Source organism: Muntiacus reevesi, chromosome 13, assembly GCF_963930625.1.
Source record: "Muntiacus reevesi chromosome 13, mMunRee1.1, whole genome shotgun sequence".
Classification (NCBI taxonomy): domain Eukaryota; kingdom Metazoa; phylum Chordata; class Mammalia; order Artiodactyla; family Cervidae; genus Muntiacus; species Muntiacus reevesi.
In genome coordinates this window covers 67,440,890-67,466,892 of record NC_089261.1, presented here as the reverse complement: position 1 = coordinate 67,466,892, position 26,003 = coordinate 67,440,890, and the positions used below count along the sequence as shown (strand labels likewise).

The window sequence follows — 26,003 nt, the reverse complement described above, 5'->3', positions numbered from 1 at the left end:
GGACTCTTTACCCTATTTTCCATAGTGGATGTATCAGTTTGCATTCCCACCAGCAGTGTAAGAGGGTTCCCTTTTCTCCACACCCTCTCCAGTATTTACTGTTTGTAGACTTTTTGATGGTGACTATTCTGACTGGTGTGAGATGATACCTCATTATGGTATTGATTTGCATTTCTCTAATAATGAGTGGTGTTGAGCATCTTTTCACATGTTTATTAGCCATCTGTATGTCTTCTTTGGAGAAATGTCTCTTTAGTTCTTTGGCCCATTTTTTGATTGGGTTGTTTGTTTTTCTGGCATTGAGCTGCATGCGCTGCTTATGTATTGTGGAGGTTAATTCTTTGTCAGTTATTTTGTTTGCTATTATTTTCTCCCATTCTGAAGGCTGCCTTTTCACCTTGCTTATATTTTCCTTCATTGTGCAAAAACTTTTAAGTTTAATTAGGTCCCATTTGTTTATTTTTGTTCTTATTTCTATTACTCTGAGAGGTGGGTCATAGAGGATCTTGCTATGATTTATGTCAGGGAGTGTTCTGCCTATGTTTTCCTCTAAGAGTTTTATAGTTTCTGGTCTTACATTTAGATCTTTAATCCATTTTAAGTTTATTTTTGTGTATTCTGTTAGGAAGTGTTCTAGTTTCATTCTTTTACTTGTAGTTGACCAGTTTTCTCAGAACCACTTGTTAAAGAGATTGTCTTTTCTCCATTGTATATTTTTGCCTCATTTGTTAAAAATAAGGTATCTCTCTGGGATTTCTATTTTGTTCCATTGATCTATATTTCTGTCTTTGTGCCAGTACATACTATCTTGATGACTGTAGCTTTGTAATATAGTCTGAAATCAGGAAGTTTGATTCCTTCAGTTCCATTCATTTTTCTCATGATTGCTTTGGCTATTAGAGGTTTTTTTTGTGTGTTTTCTTACAAATTGTGAAATTATTTGTCCCACTTCTGTGAAAAATACCCATGGTAGCTTGATAGGGATTACATTAAAACTATAGATTGCTTGGGGTAGTATATTCATTTTCACTGTATCAATTCTTCCAATCCACGAACATGGTATATTTCTCCATCTATTTATGTCATCTTTGACTTCTTTCATCAGTGTTTTATAGTTTTCTATATATACGTCTTTTTTTTCTTTAGGTAAATTTATTCCTAAGTAGTTTATTCTTTATATTGCAATGGTTAATAAGATTGTTTCCTTAAATTTTCTTTGTTTTTTTCATTGTTAGTGTATAGGAATGCAAGGGATTCCTGTGTATTAATTTTATATCCTGCAAATGTATTATATTCATTGATTAGCTCTAGTAATTTTCTGGTAGTATTTTTATAGTTTTGTATGTTGTGGAACATGTCATCTGCATACAGTGAGAATTTTACTTCTTTTCCAATCTGGATTCCTTTTATTTATTTTTCTTCTTTGATTTCTGTAGCTAGTACTTCCAAAACTATATTGAGTAGTATTGGTGAGAATGGGCACCCTTGTCTTGTTCCTGATTTTAGAGGAAATGCTTTCAATTTTTCACCATTAAGGATAATGTTCACTGTGGGTTTGTCATATATGGCTTTTATTATATTGAGGTATGTTACTTCTCTGCCTGCTTTCTGGAGAGTTTCTCTCATAAATGGGAGTTGAATTTTGTCAAAGGCTTTCTCTGCATCTATTGAGGTAATAATATGGTTTTATCTTTCCATTTATTAATATGGTGTATCACATTGATTGATTTGTGAATATTGAAGAATCCTTGCATCCCTGAGATAAAGCCCACTTGGTCATGATGTATGATCTTTTTAATATGTCGCTGGATTCTGTTTGCTAACATTTCACTGAGGATTTTGCATCTATGTTCATCAGTGATACTGTCCTGTAGTTTTCTTTTCTTGTGGCATCTTTGTCTGGTTTTGGTAATAGGGTGGTGGTGGCCTCACAGAATGAGTTTGGCAGTTTATCTTCCTCTGCAGTTTTCTGGAAAAGTTTGAGAAGAATAGGTGTTAACCCTTGTCTAAAGCTTTGGTAGCATTCACTGGTGAAACCATCTGGTTCTGGGCTTTTGTTTGTTGGAAGATTTTATTATTATAGTTTCAGTTTCCATGCTTGTGATAGATCTGTTAAGATTTTCTGTTTCTTTCTGGTTCAGTTTTGAAAGGTTATACTTTTCTAAGAATTTGTCCATTTCTTCCAAGTTGTCCATTTTATTGTCATATAATTGCTCATAGTAGGCTCATAATCTTTTGTATTTCCATGTTGTCTGTTGTGATTTCTGGATTTTCATTTCTAATTTTATTGATTTGATTATTCTCCCTTTTTTTTCTTGATGAGTCTAGCTGTTTGTCTATGTTATTTATCTTCTCAAAGAGCAAGTGTTTAGTTTTGTTGATCTTTGCTATAATCTCCATTTCTTTTTCATTTATTTCTTCTCTGATTTCTATGATTTCTTTCCTTCAACTAACTTTAGGGTTCTTCTGTTCTTCTTTTTTACTTGCTTTAGGTGTACAGTTAGGTTGTTAATTTGATGTTTCCCTCGTTTCTCGAGGTAGGCTTGTATTTCTGTGAACCTCCCTCTTAGCACTGCATTTACTGAATCCCATAGGTTTGAGGTTGTTGTGTTTTCATTTTCATTTGTTTCTATGCATTTTTTGATTTCCCTTTTGACTTCTTCCATGATCTGTTGGTTATGCTGAAGCATGTCATTTACCCTCCATATCTTTGTATTTTTAATAGTTTTTTTTTTTCCTGCAGTTGATATCTAGTCTTACCACATTGTGATCAGAAAAGATGCTTGGAATGATTTCAATTTTTAAAAATGTACCAAGGCTAAATTTATGGCTCAGGATGTGATATATCCTGTAGAATGTTCCATATGCACTTGAGAAAAAGAAGAAATCATTGTTTTGGGGTGAAATGCCCTGTAGATAGCAATTAGGTTTAACTGGTGCACTGTATCATTTAAAGCTTGTGTTTCCTTTTTAATTTTCTGTACGATTGATCTATCATATGTGTGAGTGGTTTCTTAAAGTCCCCCACTAATGTGTTACGTCAGTTCTCCCTCTCATACTTGTTAGCATTTGCCTTACGTATTCAGGTGCTTCTATGTTGGGTGCATATATATTTTTTTAATTTTTATATCTTCTTCTTGGATTGATCCTTTGATCATTATGCAGTGTCTTTCTTTGTCTTTTATCACAGTGTTTATTTCAAAGTCTATTTTATCTGATATGAGCATTGCTACTCCTGCTGTCTTTTGGTGTCCGTTTGTATGAAATGTCTTTTTCCAGCTCCTCAACTTCAGTCTCTATGTGTCCCTAGGCTTGAGGGGGGTCTCTTGTAGACAACATGTACAGGGGTCTTGTTTTTGTTTCCATTTATCCAGTCTTTGTCTTTTCATTGGAGCATTTAACCCATTTACATTTAAGGTAATTATTGATAAGTATGATCCTGTTACTATTTAATAAACCATTTCTGTGTTTCCTGTCTAGAGAAGACCTGTTAGCATTTGTTGAAGAGCTGGTTTGGTGGTGCTGAATTCCCTGAGGTTTTGCTTGTCTGTAAAGCTCTCGATTTCTTCTTTGAATCTGAATGAAATCCTTGCTGGGTAGAGTAAACTTGGTTGTTGGTCTTTCTCTTTCATCATTGTAAGTATATCCTGCCCTTCTGGCCTGGAGAGTTTCTACTGAAAGATCTGCTGTTATCCTTATGGAGACCCCTTGTGTGTTATTTGTTGCTTTAACCTTGCTGCTTTTAATATTTTCTCTTTGTGTTTAATTTTTGTTAGTTTGATTAATATGTGTCTTGGGGTATTTAGCCTTGGGTTTATCCTGTTTTGGACTCTCTGGGTTTCTTGGACTTGGGTGGCTATTTACTTCCCCTTTTTAGGGAAGTTTTTGCATATTATCTCCTCACATATTTTCTCATACCCTTTCCTCTTGTCTTCTTCTTATGGGACACCTATGGTGCTTAACATTGTTCCAGAGGTCTCTGAGGTTTTCCTCATTTCCTTTAATTCTTTTTTTCTTTTTTTTTTTTTTTGCTCTGTTTCATTTATTTCCACCAGTGTATCTTCCACTCACTTTTCCTCTTTTCTGCCCCAGTTATTCTACTGTTGGTTCCCTCCCGAGTGCTTTTAGTCTCCGTCATTGCATTGTCATTATTGGTTGGCTCTTCTTTATTTCTTCTAGTCCAACATTTCTTGTATCTTCTCAGTCCTTGTCTCTAATCTATTTATCAATTACTCCATTTTGTTTTCAAGATTTTGGTGCTCACTTTGGCAGCACATATACTAAAATTGTTTTCAAGATTTTGGATCATATTTACTATCATTATTCTGAATTCTTTTTCAGGTAGCCTCCCTGTCTCCTCTTTTGTTTGATTTGGTGGGTTTTTATCATGTTCCTTCTCCTGCTGAATATTTCTCTGCCTTTTCATTTTTTTCAGTTGCTGTGTTTTGGATGCCCCTTTCTTCAGGCTGGAAAGTCATGGTTCCTTTAATTGTGGAATCTGCTCCCTGTGGGCGGGGTTGGGCCAGTGGCTTGTCAAGGTTGCCTGGTTGGAGGAACTTGTGTCTGTGTCTTGGTGGGTGGAGCTGAATCTCTTCTCTCTAATGTGCAGTGAAAGGTCCAGAAGTGAGTTTGGGAATGTCTATGGGTTTGGCATGGCTTTGGCAGCCTGTTTTTTAATGTTCAGGGTTGTGTTACTGTTTTTCTGGAGAATTAGCATGGTGTGTCTTGCACTGGAACTTGTTGGCTGTTGAGTGAGCTTGGTTTCTGTATAGATACGGGGATTTAGTATTGAGCTCTTGTCTATTAATGTTCCTTGGAGTCAGGAGCTCTCTGATGTTCTAAAGTTCTGGAGTTATGCCTCCTGCCTCTGGGTTTCAGTCCTTCTCTTACAGTAGCCTCAAGACTTCTCCATTCATACAGCATAGATGATAAAATCCCTACATTAATGGTGAAACAATTCTCTGCAGCCAGGAACACCAAAGAGATTCGCAGAGCCATATAGGGAAGAGAAGGGGGAGGAGGAAAATAGATGTGACCAGGAGGACAAAAGGGAGAGTAAGAAGGGGAGAGAGCAATCAAGACAGTAATCACATCCCTAAGTGTTCTCCACAGCCCAGAACACCTGGAAAGACTCACAGAGTTACATAGAGAAGGGAAGAGGGAGAAAGGAGACAGAGGTGACCTGGAGGTAAAAAGGGAGAGTCAAAAAGGGGGAGTCAAAAAGGGGGAGAATAACCATGACAGTAATCACATACCTAAGTGCTCTCCACAGCTCAGAACACCTGAAGAGACTCACAGAGTTATATAGAGAAGGGAAGAGGGAGGAAGGAGACAGAGGTGACCTGGAGGTAAAAAGGGAGAGTCAAAGAGGGGGAGAATAACCATGACAGTAATCACATCCCTAAGTGCTCTCCACAGCTCAGAACACCTGAAGAGACTCACAGAGTTATATAGAGAAGGGAAGAGGGAGGAAGGAGACAGAGGTGACCTGGAGGTAAAAAGGGAGAGTCAAAGAGGGGGAGAATAACCATGACAATAATCAAATCCCTAAGTGAAAATGGATACTGAAGATTAGATTCTTAAAGGTACAAAATTGATGGCAAAAAGCAAAGATTAAAAACCTAGAAAAGAGGTTAAACTCTCAAAAATGCAATAAAAAATGCAGAACAAAATTGATCACAAAAATTTTAAATATATATATGGAATTTCTTTTTAAAAATATGGGTTTTTTTGAAAGGTTATAGTAGGCTATAAAAATGAAAGTTTAAGGAGTAATAAAATATTTTTAAAAACTTAAAAGTGATAATAGTAAAAATACATCTAGGACTTTCTCTGGAGCTTTTGTGGGCAGTTTGGGGTCAATTCAGTGCCAGGTAGTCCTTTGTTCCGGCTTGTAGTTGTCCTCAATGAAAGAATCTGAAAAACACCATGAAATTCCCTGGACTGTGTAAATTTTCCACTTGCGCAGAATTTTCCGTTTGCAAAATAAGGATAGAGAAATGTAAACGGAACGTCTATAGGTTTCCCAATAACTGCACAAACAAGTCTGCTGTTTTCCGGAACCAACTGACATCAAGCACCTGTACTCACAGATAAGATGACCCCATATGATACACATTATGTTACTTTTATGTTACTCATTCACTGTACTGGATGTGCTAATGGTATACATTATGTTATTCATTCACTGTACTGGATGTGCTGACAATGTGACTTCTGCCTATAAAAGTCAGCTTCCACTGCTATACGGTGCGACTCTGCCTCCGAGGAGACTAGAGCCGCCCGGCTTGTGCAAACTGACAATAAAGCCTCTTGCATATTGCATCTGCTGGACTGTTTATTGAGTCGCGGGAGCTCCTCTCCGGAACAGAGACCTGATGTTTGGGTCTTACATTTGGGGGCTCGTCCGGGATCGAGGAGACCCCGGATTCAATACCAGACCCCAGCAGGAGGTAAGTCCGGCCGGCAGTGAGTTTGTGTTGTCTGTTGTCCTTTGTGCTTTGTGCTTTAGTACCCATACGGGCTTAGAAATTCGTGAAGCGGACCGACGGGTCATAGGCCTTCTGAATTTCAACCCTGGAGGACGCTCCGGGGGGGTTCTGAGTGGCTGGGGACGAGCAGGCCGTCCTCAACCCCGGGGGTCAACGACTTCGGCCTCTGCCCCCGTCTGATTCTTTTGTTGAACTTTGGCACCGATACTGTGCCGCGCGGCTCCTGGTCTGCATTCTGTGTGTCTGTACTGTCTGTGTGTTGGTGTACTTTTGTGTCCCCCTTCCCTCCGGCATGGGACCCAGACTAACTACCCCCCTAAGTTTGACTCTAGAGCACTGGAAGGACGTCAAAGGACGAGCCAGTGACCTGTCAGTAGAAATCAGGAGGAAAAAGTGGCAAACCCTTTGCGGCTCCGAGTGGCCAGCCTTCAATGTGGGATGGCCTCAGGAGGGCAGTTTTAACATTGATTGTATTTTGCAGATCAAAGAACGGGTGTTTGACACAGGACTTCATGGACACCCTGACCAAGTCCCCTACATAATTACCTGGGAGAGTCTGGCCCAGGACCCGCCATCCTGGGTGGCACCTTTCGTGGCAGAAAAGCTGAAGATTCCCGGTGCCGATATACCCACGGCCCCACCAGCCCAGTCCTCTCTTTACCCCATTTTAGAAAAAGAAAAATTGACCGCCAAAACGAAACCAGTCATCCCGCCGGAAGATCCAGTTCTAATTGATCTCCTGTCTGAAGTTCCCCCTCCCTATCAACCCCCTCCAGTACCAGGTTCTCTGGCCAGGCCGCCCCCGTCCGCCTCCCCTGAGGCCCGCTCCCCTGACACCACCGGCCCAGCGGCGACCAGCGGGGAGATTAATACTTCATCCCCCGTCGCCTCCCGGTTGCGCCAACGAAGAGATCAGGGAGAGGGAGGATCGGGAGAATGGAGGTCCCAGTTATTTCCCTTGAGGACTGTGGGGGGACCAGGAAACCAAGTCCAATGCTGGCCATTCTCGGCCTCTGATTTGTATAACTGGAAGACTCATAACCCACCCTTCTCTAAAGATCCAACAGCCCTCACGGGGTTAATTGAGTCCATCTTACTAACCCATCAGCCCACCTGGGATGATTGTCAACAGCTTTTGCAGGCTCTGCTGACCGTAGAAGAGAGACAGAGAGTTGTCCTGGAAGCAAGAAAAAACGTGCCCGGGCCCAAAAGGGCTCCTACTCTCCTTCCAAATGAAATTGATGCAGCTTTCCCCCTGACGCGTCCGGACTGGGACTACAACACCCCTGCCGGTAGGGAGCAGCTCCGTCTCTATCGCCAGGTTCTCCTTGCGGGTCTCAAGGGTGCCGGGAGGCGCCCCACCAATTTGGCCCAGGTAAGAGCAGTAACACAGGGACCGGAGGAGACCCCGGCGGCTTTCCTTGAAAGGCTCATGGAGGCATACCGTATGTATACCCCTTTCGATCCTAGTAGCCCCGAGCATAGGGGAAATGTCTCCATGGCCTTCATAGGGCAGTCGGCGCCGGACATTAGAAATAAATTACAAAGGTTAGAAGGACTTCAAGATTATAGCTTGCAGGACCTAATGAGAGAAGCAGAAAGGATTTACAATAAGAGAGAAACTCCAGAAGAAAGAGCAGAAAGGCTTAGGAAAGTGCAAGAAGAGAGAGAGGACAGATTGAGAAAAGAACAGGAAGAAAAAGAAGAAAAACGAGAAAAAAGGCATAACAGAGAGTTGAGCAGAATTTTGGCCACCGTAGTTCAGCCTAGGTCAGAGCCAGGAAGGAGAGATAGGTTGGGAGGCAATAGGCAACCGAGAATAGACCGTGACCAATGTGCCTACTGTAAAGAAAAAGGCCACTGGATAAAAGACTGCCCAAAGAAACCACGGGATTTGGGAAGAGAATCCTCCAAGGTCTTGTCCTTGGATGAAGATTAGGACAGTCAGGGCCAGGAGCCCCCCCCCCCCCCGAGCCCCGGGTAACATTAAAAATAGGGGGGCAGCCAGTGACCTTTATGGTGGACACAGGAGCTCAGCACTCTGTATTAACCCAGACCAACGGACCCATGAGCACCAGGACCGCGTGGGTACAAGGAGCTACAGGAGGAAAGCTGTGCCGATGGACTACTGAACGGAAGGTGCACCTGGCCTCCGGTAAGGTGACTCATTCCTTCCTCCATGTTCTGGACTGTCCGTTCCCCTTGTTGGGGAGGGACCTTCTCTCTAAAGTCGGAGCCCAAATTCAGTTTCATGAAAAGGGGGCCTCCATTACAGGACCCGGAGGGGCCCCCGTTCAAATTTTGACCATAAAGTTAGAAGATGAATACAAATTATTAGAGTCCAAAACCTTGCCAATGGGTCCCATCCAAGACTGGATACGGAAGTACCCTCTAGCCTGGGCAGAGACTGCAGGAATGGGGCTAGCAATGGGACAGCCGCCCATTATCGTTAAATTAAAATCCTCGGCTACCCCCATTTCGGTGAAACAGTACCCCATGTCTGAGGAGGCTTACAAGGGAATCAGACCCCATATACAACGGCTCCTCAAGCTGGGCGTCCTTGAGCCTTGCAGATCAGCCTGGAACAATCCCCTACTCCCTGTCAAGAAGCCAGGTACGGGAGATTACCGGCCAGTGCAGGACTTGAGAGAAATAAACAAGCGGGTAAAAGACATCCACCCATCAGTGCCGAACCCGTACAATCTGCTTAGCACCCTACCCCCTTCCCATACCTGGTATACGGTATTAGATTTAAAAGATGCCTTCTTTTGCCTGAGGCTAAGTCCACAAAGCCGACCCTTGTTCGCTTTTGAATGGAGAGATCCAGAAGCTGGCCTGTCGGGGCAGCTGACATGGACTAGACTACCGCAAGGATTCAAAAATAGCCCCACCCTGTTTGATGAAGCCCTACATCAAGACCTGGCTGCCTTTCGGACACAACACCCCGCCCTGGTGCTTCTGCAGTATGTAGATGACCTGCTGCTGGCGGCCCCCACGGAACTGGATTGCAACAAAGGTACGGGGGCCCTGTTGGAGACTCTGGGAGAACTGGGGTACCGCGCCTCGGCAAAAAAAGCCCAAATTTGCCAAACTAAAGTGAATTATCTGGGGTACCAGCTAGAAAATGGACAGCGATGGCTGACAGAAGCCCGGAAACAAACGGTATCACAGATACCGCCCCCAACAACTCCCCGCCAGATGAGAGAGTTTCTAGGCGCTGCGGGATTCTGTAGGCTTTAGATTCCTGGGTTCGCAGAAATGGCAGCACCCCTTTACCCCTAACCAAGCAAAACACCCCCTTCCTTTGGGGAAAGGCCCAACAAGAAGCATTTGATAACATCAAAAAGGCCCTCTTGAGTGCCCCAGCCCTAGGGCTCCCGGACATATCCAAGCCCTTTGAGCTCTTTGTAGACGAAAAACAAGGGATTGCTAAGGGGGTACTAACTCAAAAGCTAGGACCCTGGAAGAGGCCCATCGCATATCTCTCCAAAAGATTAGACAATGTTGCGGCAGGCTGGCCACCATGCCTACGGATGGTGGCGGCCATTGCCACGCTTATCAAAGACTCTAACAAATTAACCATGGGCCAACCCCTTAAAATAACTGCACCCCATGCTGTAGAGACTATAGTCCGCCAGCCTCCAGACCGCTGGCTCTCAAATGCCCGAATGACTCACTACCAGTCTTTGCTGCTGGATACGGAGCGAGTGCGTTTCGGTCCAGCCGCCGCCCTCAACCCTGCTACGCTCCTCCCGGATCCCCAAGAAGGGACCCCACACGACTGCCAGCAAATCCTGGCAGAAGTGCATGAAACCAAGAAAGACCTCACCGACCAACCACTGGCAGACACAGAGATCACCTGGTTTACGGATGAGAGCAGCTACCTTTTAGAGGGCGAGCGAAAAGCCGGGGCTGCAGTAGTTGACAGAGAAAACGTCGTTTGGGCCAGCGCTCTGCCTCCGGGAACCTCGGCCCAAAGGGCCGAACTCATCGCCCTCACGCAGGCACTCAGGAAGGGGGAAGGTAAGAAAGCCAACATATACACTGATAGCCGGTATGCCTTTCGCCACGGCACATGTACATGGAGAAATATATAGAAAGAGGGGGTTGCTGACTTCAGAAGGCAGAGAAATATTAGATTTACTACAAGCCTTGTTCTTACCAAGGAAACTAGGGATAATCCATTGCCCAGGCCACCAAAAGGGAGATACACCCATTGCACGGGGAAATCGGCTGGCAGATATAACTGCTAAACAAGCGGCACTAGGCCCCCAAATACTAACTGTCTCACTTGAGTCAGCATCAAAAAATGATGATGATGCGGCACTTGTTTATAGTGAAGCAGACCTAGACTTCCTTCAAGGACTTGGGGCGGACTATGATAAGGTCCATAACAGATGGATATACCAAGGGAAAACAGTGATGCCTCAAAGCACTGCTAAGAGACTTTTGACTCACCTGCATAGACTGACCCACTTGAGAAAAAGAAAAATGGCTGACCTCCTAAATAAAAATAAATTAGACTATTACATCCCTCAGAGAGACTTACTGATACAACAAATTGTAAACGGTTGTGAGGCCTGTGCAAAAGTAAATGCTGGCAGACTAAAACTCCCCTCCGGAGTTTGAGCCAGGGGGCATAGGCCTAGAGTCCACTGGGAAGTAGATTTCACCGAGATTAAACCAGGCCTATATAATAACAAGTATTTGCTAGTGTTCATAGATACCGTCTCAAGATGGGTAGAAGCATATCCCACAAAGAAAGAAACAGCTCAAGTTATGGTCAAGAAGCTCCTCGAAGAAATTTTTCCCCGATTCGGCTTACCTAAGATACTCGGGTCAGATAACGGTCTGGTCTTTGTCTCCCAGGTAAGTCAGTTGGTGGCCAAATCATTAGAGATTGATTAGAAGTTACATTGTGCCTACAGACCCCAGAGTTCAGGACAGGTAAAAAAGATGAATAGAACAATTAAAGAGACCTTAACCAAATTAACGCTGGAGACTGGCACTAGAGACTGGGTTCAACTCCTACCACTGGCTTTATATCGAGCCAGAAATACCCCTGGCCCACACGGGCTCACCCCGTTTGAGATCATCTATGAAAGCCCCCCACCAGCTACATCCTTCTTTGACCCTGATGTCCTTGCAACTTCCCCTACCCTGCAGGCCCACCTACAGGCTCTGCAGCTGGTGCAACAAGAAATTTAGAAGTCCGTATCAGCCGCATACCGTGTGGATAACCCTGTTTCCTGTCCCCACCCCTTTAAAATCGGTGACACAGTGTTGGTGCGGAGACATCAAACCAAGACTTTGAAACCTCGCTGGAAAGGACCCTACACCGTCCTCTTGACCACTCCTACCGCACTAAAGATAGACGGGATTGCAGCATGGATACACGCTTCCCACGTAAAAGCTGCACCCGGCCGTTGCTGCGAGGAGACGCCAGAACACGGATGGAAACTCCACCGCACTCAAAATCCTCTAAAGTTAAGACTTTCTCGCTTATAATGATTCTGCTATTTGTCCGGGGCATCTTGTCCTCGGTTCAGGAGGGCGGGAGCCCCCACCAGGTGTACCGTATCACCTAGAGAGTTTTCAACACATAAACCGGAGAGACAGCAACTGAAACTACCGGTGTAGCCCCAGTCTCCATGTATTTCCCCAGTTTGACTGTAGATCTGTGTGACATAGTGGGAGAAAGCTGGGATCCCAATCCCCAAGAGCCCTTCCCTGGATATGGATGCTTACACCCTGGGTGGCGGGTAAAAACCCGAGCACTTGACTTTTATATATGTCCGGGTCACTCACTGACCCGTCCTGAAGTCCAGAGGTGCGGAGGGCCCCCAGAGGGATACTGCAAGGCCTGGGGATGTGAAACAACAGGAGAAGCTCACTGGGTACCCTCCTATCCAGCCCAGGATTTAATCACAGTCAAGAAAAAGCCGCTTAGTGGCTATACAGGGCCGGGGCCATGGGTTTGTGAAGACTGGACAAAAAAAGGACTGTGGGCCTTGTTATGATATCAAAAAACAGAATATCACTGGGGCAACCCCCGGGGACAAGTGTAATCCCCTACTCATTCAGTTTACCAGCAAGGAGAAAACAGCAGATTGGAGTACCCTAAAAACCTGGGGGCTAAGACTACATCGGGCTGGCTATGATCCTTTCACCCTATTCTCCATATCCAGGACCATTGCCCCAGTAAGTGACCTTAGACCAATCGGGCCGAATCTAGTATTATCGGATCAGAAGGCCCCTACTCAGATTGGACCCGAAACCAGCAAAGCAGCCGCTGCCCCACCCTCTCCCTATATTACCCACGCCTCCAAGAGAGAAGAGACTGGAGATCCCGAGATGACTGCAGCCCCTACTCTTACTAAACCCCCAGGCTCAAGAGATCGGTTAATGAGTCTCGTAAAAAAGAGCTTACAAGGCCCTGAACGCCACCAACCCAGCTGCCACTGAGAGATGCGGGCTCTGCCTAGCCACAAGCCCCCCCTATTATGAGAGACTGGCCACATTGGGAAACTTCTCCAACACCACCCGGGCCCCAGACCAATGCAACAATCCCGGCCTACACAGGCTCACTCTGCCTCAGGTAGAGAGACAAGGACTCTGTATTAGAAAAGTCCCTGCTGACCATGCCGGGCTATGCAATCAGACTGTTACGGTAGACCCAGGAGAATACTATCTGGTCCCCCCCAACAATACCTGGTGGGCATGTAACACCGGGCTCACGCCCTGTGTGTCAGCCGCTGTCATAGACTTAACCCAAGATTTCTGTGTACTCGCTCAAGTGATGCCTCGTATTCTTTACCATTCTGAAGAAGCCTTGTTAGATACTCTTGAATATAGACGAAGAAAGAAAAGAGAACCGGTTATGACATTAGCTCTCTTGCTTGGACTTGGGGGAACTGCAGTGGGGATCGGAACCTGGACGGCCGCCTTAATACAAAGAAGCCAGCAGCTAGACCAGTTACAGCTTGCCATAGATACAGACCTTAGAGCAATTGAAAACTCTATTTCCCTGCTTAAAAAATCCCTTACCTCCCTGTCGGAGGTGGTACTCCAAAATAAAAGAGGGCTAGATTTGCTATTTTTAAAGGACAAAGGCCTTTGTGCCGCCTTAAGAGAAAAATGCTGCTTCTATGCCGACCATACTGGGGTAGTAAAAGATTCCATGGCAAAGCTAAGAGATAGACTAGACCAGCGGCAAAAAGATAGAGACGCACAACAAAACTGGTTTGAGAGATGGTTCAACAGGTCCCCCTGGATAACTACCCTAGTCTCTACTCTTATAGGACCCCTTTTTATACTCTTGCTTTTGCTTACTTTCGGGCCTTGCATTTTAAATCGCTTATTACAGTTCATCAAAAATAGGCTATCGGTGGTCCAAGCACTAGTGCTCACCCAACAATATCAAATGTTAAAGCAACAAGAGCCCTGAGTTTTAAGATTAAAACTTATGACAAAGAAAAGGGGGGAATGAAAGAATCTGAAAAACACCATGAAATTCCCTGGCCTGTGTAAATTTTCCACTTGCGCAGAATTTTCCGTTTGCAAAATAAGGATAGAGAAATGTAAACGGAACGTCTATAGGTTTCCCAATAACTGCACAAACAAGCCTGCTGTTTTCCGGAAACAACTGACGTCAAGCTCCTGTACTCACAGATAAGATGACCCCATATGATACACATTATGTTACTTTTATGTTACTCATTCACTGTACTGGATGTGCTAACGGTATACATTATGTTATTCATTCACTGTACTGGATGTGCTGACAATGTGACTTCTGCCTATAAAAGTCAGCTTCCACTGCTATACGGTGCGACTCTGCCTCCGAGGAGACTAGAGTCGCCCGGCTTGTGCAAACCAACAATAAAGCCTCTTGCATATTGCATCTGCTGGACTGTTTATTGAGTCGCGGGAGCTCCTCTCCGGAACAGAGACCTGACGTTTGGGTCTTACACTCAAGGTCTCTAGTTGCCCCTCAAATGCACAGCCTCTGCCTTCACCTCGGGGTTTTAATCCGTTGCAGCTGTCACTTCCAGAGCAATTGTCTCTTTGTTTATTGTGGCTTCCTCGGTTTGCAAGCACGTTCTGTGTCTAATCTCCTGTCTGGCACAAGGGGGCGAAGGTGGCCACTTACTTAGGCTGACTTGTTCAGTTGTGCGGTGGGGAGGGAGGGACGCTGCAAATACCCCTGGCGTGTGAGGGCAGTGCTCACAGCAGATGGACGGCTCTGGGTTTGCCACAGCCCACGGTGGCCTGTACTCCCCGGGCCCACACTGCTCATGTCCAGGGTCCTCTGCAAGGGCACTCTTCCACGTGGACCCTGTGTTTGCTGCACTCCCCAGGTGTAAGGCGCTCAGGTGCTCTGCGAGGGCACAGACCCCGATGGCTGTGCACTCTGCGCCTCTCTCGGGTCAAGCCCCTCGGTGACCTGTGCTTTCCACGCTCACGGTCCAGGTGGCCATGTGTTCACGTCCCTCCCTGGTCCTGGCCACTCAGCTTCCCGTGTGTGCGACGAGGTCGCAGTCCCAGGCGTGCCGTGTGCCTCCCCTAGGGGGCTGAACTTAAGCTGTGACACCCCTGGCAGATGTGAACCGCCCAAGATCCCAGGAAGACGTGGTTAGCAGCTGGCCGCCTGCTCAGAGCTCGGTGGAAGGTGCAGGTCTCTGGGGCAGAGACTGAAGCGGCCCTTGCCTTCTGACTCCGGCTGTCACACACCTGCCTCTCTGCCTCCGAGGAGGGAGGCTCTAGACTGCAGCTGGCTTGCTTTCCTTTGGGATTCGCCAGGGTAGCACACACACCGCAGGGCTACCAGTGCGGCGTTAGAACCTTCCTGCAGGAAAGGTCCTGTGTTTTTCTCTGTCTCTCTGGCATTCCCAAGGCTTGGGTTGCTATGTCACATTAGTCCCCTCAGAGCGTCCTCAGGGCATTTAGCCCTAGTCCTCACCCTAAAGATTTACAATGCAGCCCTTGCCCACACACCCAGCCCCCGCTCACTGCAGGCAAACACAAGCACGTGAGCTGCTTCTCCTTGGTAATTGCCATTCAGCACCTATTCTGTGGTGATTTTTTTTTTTTTTCCAGTTATGCTGCCCTCTGAGATTCCAAAGCTCCCCACTGACCCCACCTGTGAGAGGGTTTCCTATTGTGTGGAAACTTTTCCTCCTTCACGACTCCCTCCCCAGGATGGGTCTCTGTCCTGAAATCCTTTGTCTCTCTTTTAGTCTTTATCTTTTGTCCTCCCTCATTTTTGAAGAGATTGGTTTGCGTTTCTGGGTATCTCGGGTCCGCCACCGGCTTTCAGAAGTTGCTCTGTAGAAGTCGCTCCACACGCAGATGATCTTTCAGTGTATTTGTGGGGGAGAAAGTGGTCGCCTCATCCTATTCCTCCGCCGTCTTGGGACCACCTGCCCCTCCCCCTGCATTTTACATTAAAGCATCTGCTCTTTCTTAAAAATTATTATGTCTGTTCTCATTTGCATTGATCCGCTTGTACAATCTCTACAGCATCCCTGAAATCACTGACCATTTAGGTTTTACCAGTTTTTAGTCATTCTATTCCAATTCTCGTTCTTAATAAAGAGATACATTTCAATCTCAACCTCTAACTTACCGCCACTGCAATCTTTTTCTGTAGGAATAATGTATTTAAATGGAAACTGATGAAAGAATTACAATCTATAATTGAAATAACTACAATTACTAATTCTAATTTTCATCACCAGTGTTCTTTATATATAGTGTATGCTAACCAGACTGATTTAGAACTACTTCTCTGGTTCAGTCCAGTAGCCCCATGTAACCCAGAGACAGAGCTTCAGTTCTGTGAATAACTAGGAGATAGAACAAATCTGAAGTATGTGTTTAGAATTCTAGAAAGTGGGTGAATAGTTCTATGTCAATTAACTGGAGGCATAGGAGGAAAGAAGGGGAGTGATTAGTAAAATGACTATAAGATGTAAAATCAGAATGACTGTTTTTAAGGACAAATTCTAATTGCAAGAAATCATATTAAAATTTTAAACATACTTTTCATACTACTTGTTTTTACTAGACGTGACAAATAGTTAAGTGTATCTTATAATCTATACTTGTAGAAAAGTGTACTTTTATATACAATTACACACACACACACATATAGGCTTCCCAGGCAGTTCAGTGGGTAAAGAATCTACTTGCAATGTAAGAGACACAGGGGACATGGGTTTGATCCCTGGCTTGGGAAGATCCCCCTGGAGGAGGTCATGGCTCCAGTATTCTGTCCTGAGGAATTCCATGACAGAGGAGCCTGATGGGCTACTGTCCATTGGGTTGCAACTAGTCAGACACAACTGAAGCAAGTGAGCGTGCGTGCAGGCATATATATATATATATATATATATATATCCGCATGTAAGATATTTTCATATATTTTATATGCAGAATGGTGTAAATAAAAGCACTAATATTATAACACCTATATGAAAATTTCAGCTCTTCTCTTTCCCAGTGTACATAGCATTGGTCAACTCATGTAATCTTTCTGAGCTTTAGTATTCACAGTTGTAAAATGGACATAATACCAACTCTCTCACAGGTGGGGAACATAACATCAACATAGCAAGTGAAAACACTCAGCCCTATACTGGACACTTTGGGATATGTGATTTTTAGTATCATCTCCTAAACTGTTTTTTTGTGGTTTGTTCACTATAACTTCAGAAATTGTCAGTAGACATATAAGAATAAAATACATTATACTTTCTCACCACCCAGAATTTACTACTGGCTTAATTTGATTTCAGAGAAGGCAATGGCAGCCCACTCTAGTACTCTTGCCTGGAAAATTCCATGGACAGAGAAGCCCGGTAGGCTGCAGTCCATGGGATTGCTAAGAGTCGGACACGATTGAGCGACTTCACTTCCACTTTTCACTTTCATGCATTAGAGAAGGAAATGGCAACCCACTCCAGTGTTCATGCCTGGAGAATCCCAGGGACGGGGGAGCCTGGTGGGCTGCCGTCTATGGGGTCGCACAGAGTCGGACACGACTGAAGCAACTTAGCAGCAGCAGCAGCAGCAGTAATTTGCTTTAATTGTTTATTTTTAAAAAGTGTATGTGTATGTGCACATAGGATAAAATTAGAATTCCTCTGGCTACCAGTGCTAATTGTATTGATACCCTTTGCCCATTGGCGGATTGATTTATTAGCAAACATTTATGGAATGCCTGCTATGTGCTAGTCATGAATGCTAGTTGCCAGAGTAAATGCTCATGATGAACCAGACTAAAAAATCCTTGCCTTTACTTACCCCAGCTACACTGACTTTCTGAACATAACAGGTAAACTTCTGCCTCAGGGAGCTTATTCTTGCTCTTCCATGATCCTGGAATGTTCTTCCTCCACAAAACAAAGTAGCTGGCTATTTTATCTTCTTGAGGGCTTTATTCAAATTACACTTTCTCAAAAGACCTTCTAAGGCAAGGCTATATTGTGTGAATTACATCTTTTCACATCATACATACAAGCTGTATCTGTCTCTGCTTTATTTCTCCACAGTGCTTCTCGCCATTTAATTCTCTATATTTTATTATCTTGTTATTATCATCTCCTCTACAGAAATATGGTATCCAAAAAGACAGAGATTTATTCATTCTCAATCTCCAGTGCCTAGTACAGAACCCTCAAAACTTATTTGTCCAAGGAATGAATAAGATTAAAAATTAAAGCAGCTTATTTTCCTCTCAGAGTTTAATATTGAAGTGATGTAATGAAAGAAAAGTTATGTGATTTTTCAAATTACTGATACACAAAAAAATAATCCCCATTTATAGAAAAAGTAGAACACTTATTTCCAAAATATGAGTGGAATGGCTTTCATAATGTCAACGTTTCAGTTCAGTTCAGTTCAGTCACTCACTCTTCTCTGACTCTTTACGACCCCATGAATTACAGCACGCCAGGCCTCCCTCTCCATCACCAACTCCCAGAGTCCACCCAAACCCATGTGCATCGAGTCGGTGATGCCATCCAGCCATCTCATTCTCTGTTGTCCCCTTCTCCTCCTGCCCCCAATCCCTTCCAGCGTCAGGGTCTTTTCCAATGAGTCAACCCTTCGCATGAGGTAGCCAAAGTATAGGAGTTTCAGCTTCAGCATCAGTCCTTCCAATGAACACCCAGGACTGATCTCCTTTAGGATGGACTAGTTGGATCTCCATGCAGTCCAAGGGACTCTCAAGAGTCTTCTCCAACACCACAGTTCAAAAGCATCAATTTTTCAGTGCTCAGCTTTCTTCACAGTCCAACAATCACATCCATACATGACCACTAGAAAAACCATAGCCATGACCAGATGAACCTTTGTTGGCAATGTAATGTCTCTGCTTTTTAATATGCTATCTAGGTTGGTCATAACTTTCCTTCCAAGGAGTAAGTGTCTTTTAATTTCATGGCTGCAGTCACCATCTGCAGTGATTTTTGGAGCCCCAAAAAATAAAGTCTGACACTGTTTCCACTGTTTCCCCATCTATTTCCCATGAAGTGATGGGACCAGATGCCATGATCTTAGTTTTCTGAATGTTGAGCTTTAAGCCAACTTTTTCACTCTCCTCTTTCACCTTCATCAAGAGGCTCTTTAGTTTCTCTTTGCTTTCTGCCATGAGGGTGATATCATCTGCATATCTGAGGTTATTGACATTTCTCTTGGCAATCTTGATTCCAGTTGTGCTTCTTCCAGCCCAGCATTTCTCATGATGTACTCTGCTTATAAGTTAAGCAAGCAAGATGATAATATACAGCCTTGATGTACTCCTTTCCCAATTTGGAACCAGTCTGTTGTTCCTTGTCTGGTTCTAACTGTTGCTTTTTGACCTGCAGACAGGTTTCTTGGGAGGCAGGTAAGTTGGTCTGGCATTCCCATCTCTTGAAGAATTTTACACAGTATTTTCTGATCCACACAAAGACTTTGGCATGGTCAATGAAGCAGAAGTAGATTTTTTTTTGGAATTCTCTTGCTTTTTTGATGATCCAGTGCATGTTGGCAATTTGATCTCTGGTTCCTCTGCCTTTTCTAAATCCAGCTTATACATCCGGAAGTTCTCAATTTACATACTGCTGAAGCATGGCATGGAGAATTTTGAGCATTACCTTGATAGTATGTGAAATGAGTGCAGTTGCGCGGTGGTTTGGACATTCTTTGGCATTACCCTTCTTTGGGATTGGAATGAAAACTGACCTTTTCCAGTCCTGTGGCCATTGCTGAGTTTTCCGAATTTGCTGGCATATTGAGTGATATTGAGTGAAGCACTTTCACAGCATCATCTTTTAGGATTTGAAATAGCTTACCTGGAATTCCATCACCTCCACCTTTTTGATCATAGTGATACTTTCTAAGGCTCATTTGACTTCGCCCTCCAGGATGATTGGCTCTAGGTGAGTGATCACACCATCATGGTTATCTGGGTCATTAAGATCTTTTTTGTATAGTTCCTCTGTTTAGTCTTGCCATCTCTTCTTAATATCTTCCACTTCTGTTAGGTCCTTACCATTTCTGTCCTTTATTGTGTCCATCTTTGCATGAAATGTTCTCTTGGTATCTAATTTTCTTAAAGAGATCTCTAGTCTTTCCCATTCTATTGTTTTCCTCTATTCTTTGCATTGATCACTGAGGAAGGTTTTCTTATTTCACCTTGCTATTCTTTAGAACTCTGCATTAGGATGGGTATATCTTTCCTTTTCTTCGTTGCCTTTTGGTCCTCTTCTTTCTCAGCTATTTGTAAGGCCTTGTCAGACAACCATTTTGCCTTTTGTATCTCGGGGATGGTTTTGATCACCGCCTCCTGTAGAATATTATGAACCTGCAGCCATAGTTCTTCAGGCACTCCGTCTATCTGATCTAATCCCTTGAATCTATTTTCACTTCCATTGTATAGTCATAAGGGATTTGATTTAGGTCGTACCTAAATGGTCTAGTGATTTTCCCTACTTTCTTCAATTTAAGTCTGAATTTTGACAATAAGGAGTTCATGATCTGAACCACAGTAAGCTCCTGGTCTTCTTTTCACTGATTGTTTAGAACATATTTTTAAACACTCTAGTAAATCTAAGAGTTGTATTTTAACATATTTTTTCAGTCAATGTAATAAGGTGGAAATGAAACAGGCTTTGGAGTAAGACATTCAAATACCAGCAGTCTGACTTTGTATACAAATTATTTAGCCTCTCTAAGTCTCTACTTTCACATCATTTACACTTAAAAAACAATATTGCCTGTCTTGTATGTTGTTTGTCTGGATTAAATAAGATACTGTATCAGTCAGGGTAGACTAGGTTATGGTGCAATAATAAACAGTCTGACAGATCTCAGCTTAAAATAACAAAAAGATTGATTTCTCTGTTGAGCTACAGCAGCTGTAGGTTTGCTCCTGTGGAGTCTTCCTTCCTCCCTTTACTCTGGAGCCCAGACTAACGGGTGCTGCCACCTGTCACATTGCAGGTGATCATGGCAGAGACAGGAGTGCTGTGGGTGACCTCACATGGGCACTCACATGCTGGGTTCCAGACTGACTTGCGTTCTTTCCAATCACAGTTTGTTAGCTGAGCCTGGTCACATGATGCCCCTAACCAGGAAGTCTAGGGGGTAACATGCTGCTGACACCCAAAATGTGGGTGCCTGCATGTTTACTAAGCAACATCAGTCATGACCATAGACATGTAAAGTATCGAGCACAGTATCTGCCTCACATTTATCCCTTTCCTCTCTCCAGCCTACTCCCCATATGCATTCTTATTTGTAAAAAGGAGGGATCTATACCTCAAAAGCATTATCCTTGAATTCCCAAACTGTTTTCAGTACAATGCTTATACCAGAAAATGCCCCATGAAAAAAAAAAAGTTATGTGACAAAATTAGAGAAGAACCACATATTACATCCTTTTCAGAAATTCTCAGTGCCTAGTAGCTTTATAAAAGTTCAGAGATACAGCAAAGATAACTGTTTAATTCTGTTTAACCCAAAGCTTAAACTTAATCACCCAACAGGTACTAATAGCTATTAGTAACCTGTGGGTCATCCACTGAATATTTACTGGAAAATGTTATTCCAATGAATCTAAGACTAACCTCACTGAAATTCAGTTGGCAATGAAAAAGATCTTAGCATTTAGAAACAAAACATCTTACCCTGGGATTTATTACAGAGTTTCCTAATATAGCTAATTGTTTAAAAATAGTAGTCTATAAATATGTAAGTAAAATAAATATTCAACAAATATTTATTGAGAGTTTAATTCTACCAGCAGTTCTGCTGAAACCAACACTACTATTCCCATTTATTGAACACCTCCTCTGTGCCAAGTTGATGTTAGACCCGAGAAATACCAGATTGAACAGGGCAGACAAGATCCTTGCATTGATGGTGGTCATAGTCTAGTAGGGGAATAGTAATCAGCACTCTTCTAAGACTTTGCATATTCTAATTCATTTAATTCTTATAACAACCCTTAAAGTTCCCATGAGTACTAGCCTCATTTTACAGATGCAAAATAGAGGTTTCACAGCTAGAAAAATGTTTAACATTCCCAGACTGATTAAACAAAAATTCTGTTATAGAAGAATATTCGTGGCATAGGAAACACTCTTTACTATGATTTTGATGGCAAAAGGAGAGTCCCATTTTTATTAAAAGTTAAATATTCCTATGTTATTAACAAACGGATTGCAGATGATCTTATTTTGTGACAGTGAGCTTGTAATATAATTATTTTGTGAAAAGAAAAAAAAAAGATATTTTTTAAGAGGGAAAAAAATCCAAAGACTTATTCTTTCAGTGCTTGAGCCACAGCCATGAGAATGCCAGGCTTCAGAAGAGTTTTGCCTCTGGCGTCCTGTGTTAAGAATACGGTCTGGTTGGACTGTGAAGAGACTAGTGAAATAGCTACTGGTGGCTCTTGTCTGCAGATTTGGAATGTATCAAACATGAGCAGATTGCCTGCAATCCTGTGTCTGTTCATTCTGGGATTTGATTCCAGAAAAGGGCAGGCACATCGGTACAGGTAACACAGGGCACTTGAATGTCTGAGAAGGTAACCTGGATGGGATGCCTTCTGGGAGGATGAGAACTCTGTGCCCACTGCTCAGAGGACACTGTCACTAAGTCGAGTGACCTCCACCTGCATATCACTACCTGTACCTGCCAGTTAAGGCGAGCATGTCCAGGAGCAGGAGGATTCTCGCGGAACACGTCACAAGCTGAAGATGGACAAAACCCGCAGGGAGCTCCTGAACAACCATCCATGCCGAGAGCTCAGGGTAAGCCAGGAAGCATGCAAGTGCCCTGGGTGTCTTCCCCCAGCCAAGGCCAGGCTCCTAGAGGCTGCCCAGGATGGAGAGATCTCAAAATAACACTTCTCCACTTCCTCTCCTTGCCCTCAGCAATTACGTAGATCAACCACTCAGTAAAAGAAGTCTTCTTCTGCCATTAAAAAAATATATAGATATTAATAATAGTAATATGCCAAAGAAACAGTTATAGTTTTAACAAGGAATGTGTTACTTGGTTACCCACAAGTTATCTTGTCTGAACGCACCTGTGTGATATATGTAAGTGTAAAGTTCTTTTAAGAAAAAATTGTACTGCTTACTGTGAGAACTAGAATCCTCATGGATGGGTTTGCTTCCTGACCATGGGGTGTATACTGCCACGGAAGATGAACATGAGGTTGACCCAAGGTTAACATGAGGTTGGCCCGAGTGTTGTGTTGCACTTAGTAAAGATTTAATACTCAATGTCTCTTTACGGTAGAAACTAATATCACTCATTTAGATCAAAAGGAGGAAAGAAGCTTTTATCTTATGAAAAATTCAATATTTTATATGACCAGACTGATCATTTATATTTATTTTGAATAGAAAATTGAGCGATAAAATACTGACACAGAATTCTTTGGGGAACAGATTGAATTAACACATAAGAGTGATTTAGCTGAGCATATATGCAAACAAAGATGTGAATTTGCCACTCTTACAGTGTTGTCTCAAATAATTTATATATTCTCTCATAATCTTGGTACATAATCTTGATGTTGAAGCTGAAACTCCAATACCTCGGCCACCTGATGTGAAGAACTGACTCATTGGAAAAGACCCTGATGCTGGGAAAGATTGAAGGCAGGAGGAGAAGGGGATGACAGAGGATGAGATGGTTGGATGGCATCACCAACTCAATGGAAATGAGTTTGAGTGGACTCTGGGAGTTGGTGATGGACAGGGATGCCTGGCATGCTGCAGTCCATGGCGTCTCAAAGAGTCAGACACAGCTGAGCGACTGAACTGAATCTTGGTACACTCCTAATTTTCTTAAATTGTTGTGGGATTAAGTCTCAACCTATCTCTGTTAGCACTGTCACAGAATGCAACTTTTTAAGTTAATTTTTTAACAAGTTAACTGTGGACTAGTGAGGCTTTAGATACATTGGTATATAATTTATAGCCAGTATATCATCTGCCTCTAGTAGTGACAGTGGAATAAACCAACATATTAACTCAACCTATGCATCACAAAATTAGGAATAAAGGAAATAGGAATTTAACACCATGAACACCATGGAGATGCTGAAGGATGGAGTTCTTTTATTTTTTTCCCTTTCCCACCTATGTGATTATTTTCCTGCTGATGTGAAAATTATATATTCTATATGCTGAACTTACTAAGACCTATGCTTATCAGCATGTGTATTTTCTTTCTAAAACAAGGACTTTAGAACTCTCTCAGCTCCCACTTTCCTTCACCTACTCCCTCAGCCAAACTACACACATACGCTTTGTTGTAGTTACATGAAATTTTAGTTTTGGATTATCATACATATACACACCTCACTATTATTCATGTTAATTGTTTAAAAATTTATTTACTCACCTCTTATTCCCGTATATCTCATTGTGACTGCCTAAGTGTATTCCCATTTTTCTTAGAATTTTTTTTTTTTAGTTCTACCAGTTTATTGCTACCAACCTATCTCCCTCCACCCTCGTGCACACATGCTCAGTCATGTAATCCCATGGACTTCAGCCCGCCAGACTCCTCTGTCCATGGATTTTTCTAGGCAAAAATACTGGAGTGGGTTGCCATTTCCTTCTCCACCATTTTTCTTAGAATATTACCTCTAACAGTCTTCTCAGGGTTTCTCACATTTTTATCTTTATATAGATCCTTTTATATCTCTTGTGCTATGATGACATTTCCAGGGTTTGATCCTGGGAAACTGCCTGAGCCAGTGCAAATTAACCATCTTATGAGGAATTTGAAGGTCTGAACTAATTCATCAGTCAAAAACAGAAAAAGAAAAATAAATGTGCTCCATATAATATAAATAGCCAGATTTTATTATGTCAATGAAGATTAGCCTTCAAATTTATGTGAGTAAATTTATTTTGTCATTTATTGTTCATGGTATATACCAGCCTATAGGAAGATCTGAAGACTTCCTTCTTTATCGTTCCATCCCTTTGGAGGAGGTTTAATGTATAAAGTACATGTTTTATAAATGGAACTTAACTCCTGTAGTCATTCCTGTTACTCTTTTTAGTCTGCTCTTTTACCCATTATATAATGGATGCCCTGGAGGACCAGGCAGCTGGCATGGTGAGGTTTCAAGTGATAAAAGGCATGGGACTGCCAGTTATGGCCTGGCAGAAAGGAGACTGGGGATAAAGTCTCACTAATGATAAAAAGTGTGCAACTGTCTATGGTATCTCTGTGTTAGTAAAATCTTTGGAGCTTAATGTTCATTGTGGTGGCTACAGTAGCTATAGTTGGCTGGCTATGAATTTGGATTTGTGATCCTAATCCCAACAAACTGACTATACAAAGGCAATATTAGGTTGTCATTTTTGTTATTAATTTTGAAGATTTAGAAGCAGAATTTGATTATCTGAATATTTTTCCAAAGAAGACATACAGATGACCAATAGGTAAATGAAAAGATGCTCAACATCATTAATCATCAGAGAAATGCAAATCAAAACCTTAATAAGGGGGAGAGTGGCCAAGATAGCAGAGTAGAGAGAATACTAAAAGCAGCAAAGGAAAACAAGTTATGCACAAGGAAACCCAAAGGCTATCAGCTGACTTTTCAGGAGAATATACAGGAGAGAGAGGGTGTGGCATTATATATTTAAAGTGATGAAAGGGAGAAACTTATAACCAAGAATATTCTGCACAGCAAGGACTTCATTCATTTAATAGTGAGAACAGAAGTTCTACAGACAAGCCAAAACTAAGAATTCAGCACCACCAAACCAGTTTTACAAGAAAGGTAAAAGGGATGTGTCTGAGTGGAAAAGAAAAAACGTGACTAGAAACATGAAAATTATAAAAGGAAAAATCATTTGTAAAGGGAAAATACAGTAAAGGTAGTAAATTGACCACCTACAAAGCAAGTAGGAAGGTTAAGAGACAGGAGTCATGAAATCACCGATATCTCAAGAAGCAGGTAAGAGAAACATACACACACACAAA

The 26,003-nt window shown here is 42.8% G+C and overlaps 1 protein-coding gene and 1 pseudogene across 1 annotated transcript; both read left to right on the top strand.

The window, feature by feature from the left end:
* The first annotated feature begins 6,783 nt into the window (after positions 1-6,783).
* On the top strand, positions 6,784-11,999 carry LOC136145500 (uncharacterized). Its single transcript, XM_065903809.1, is given in 4 exon segments — positions 6,784-8,440; positions 8,443-9,768; positions 9,771-10,552; positions 10,554-11,999. Coding segments are annotated over 4 exon segments (5,211 nt in total).
* Positions 12,000-12,142: 143 nt separating this feature from the next.
* LOC136145499 (MLV-related proviral Env polyprotein-like) lies at positions 12,143-13,938 on the top strand (annotated as a pseudogene).
* The last annotated feature ends 12,065 nt before the right edge of the window (positions 13,939-26,003 follow it).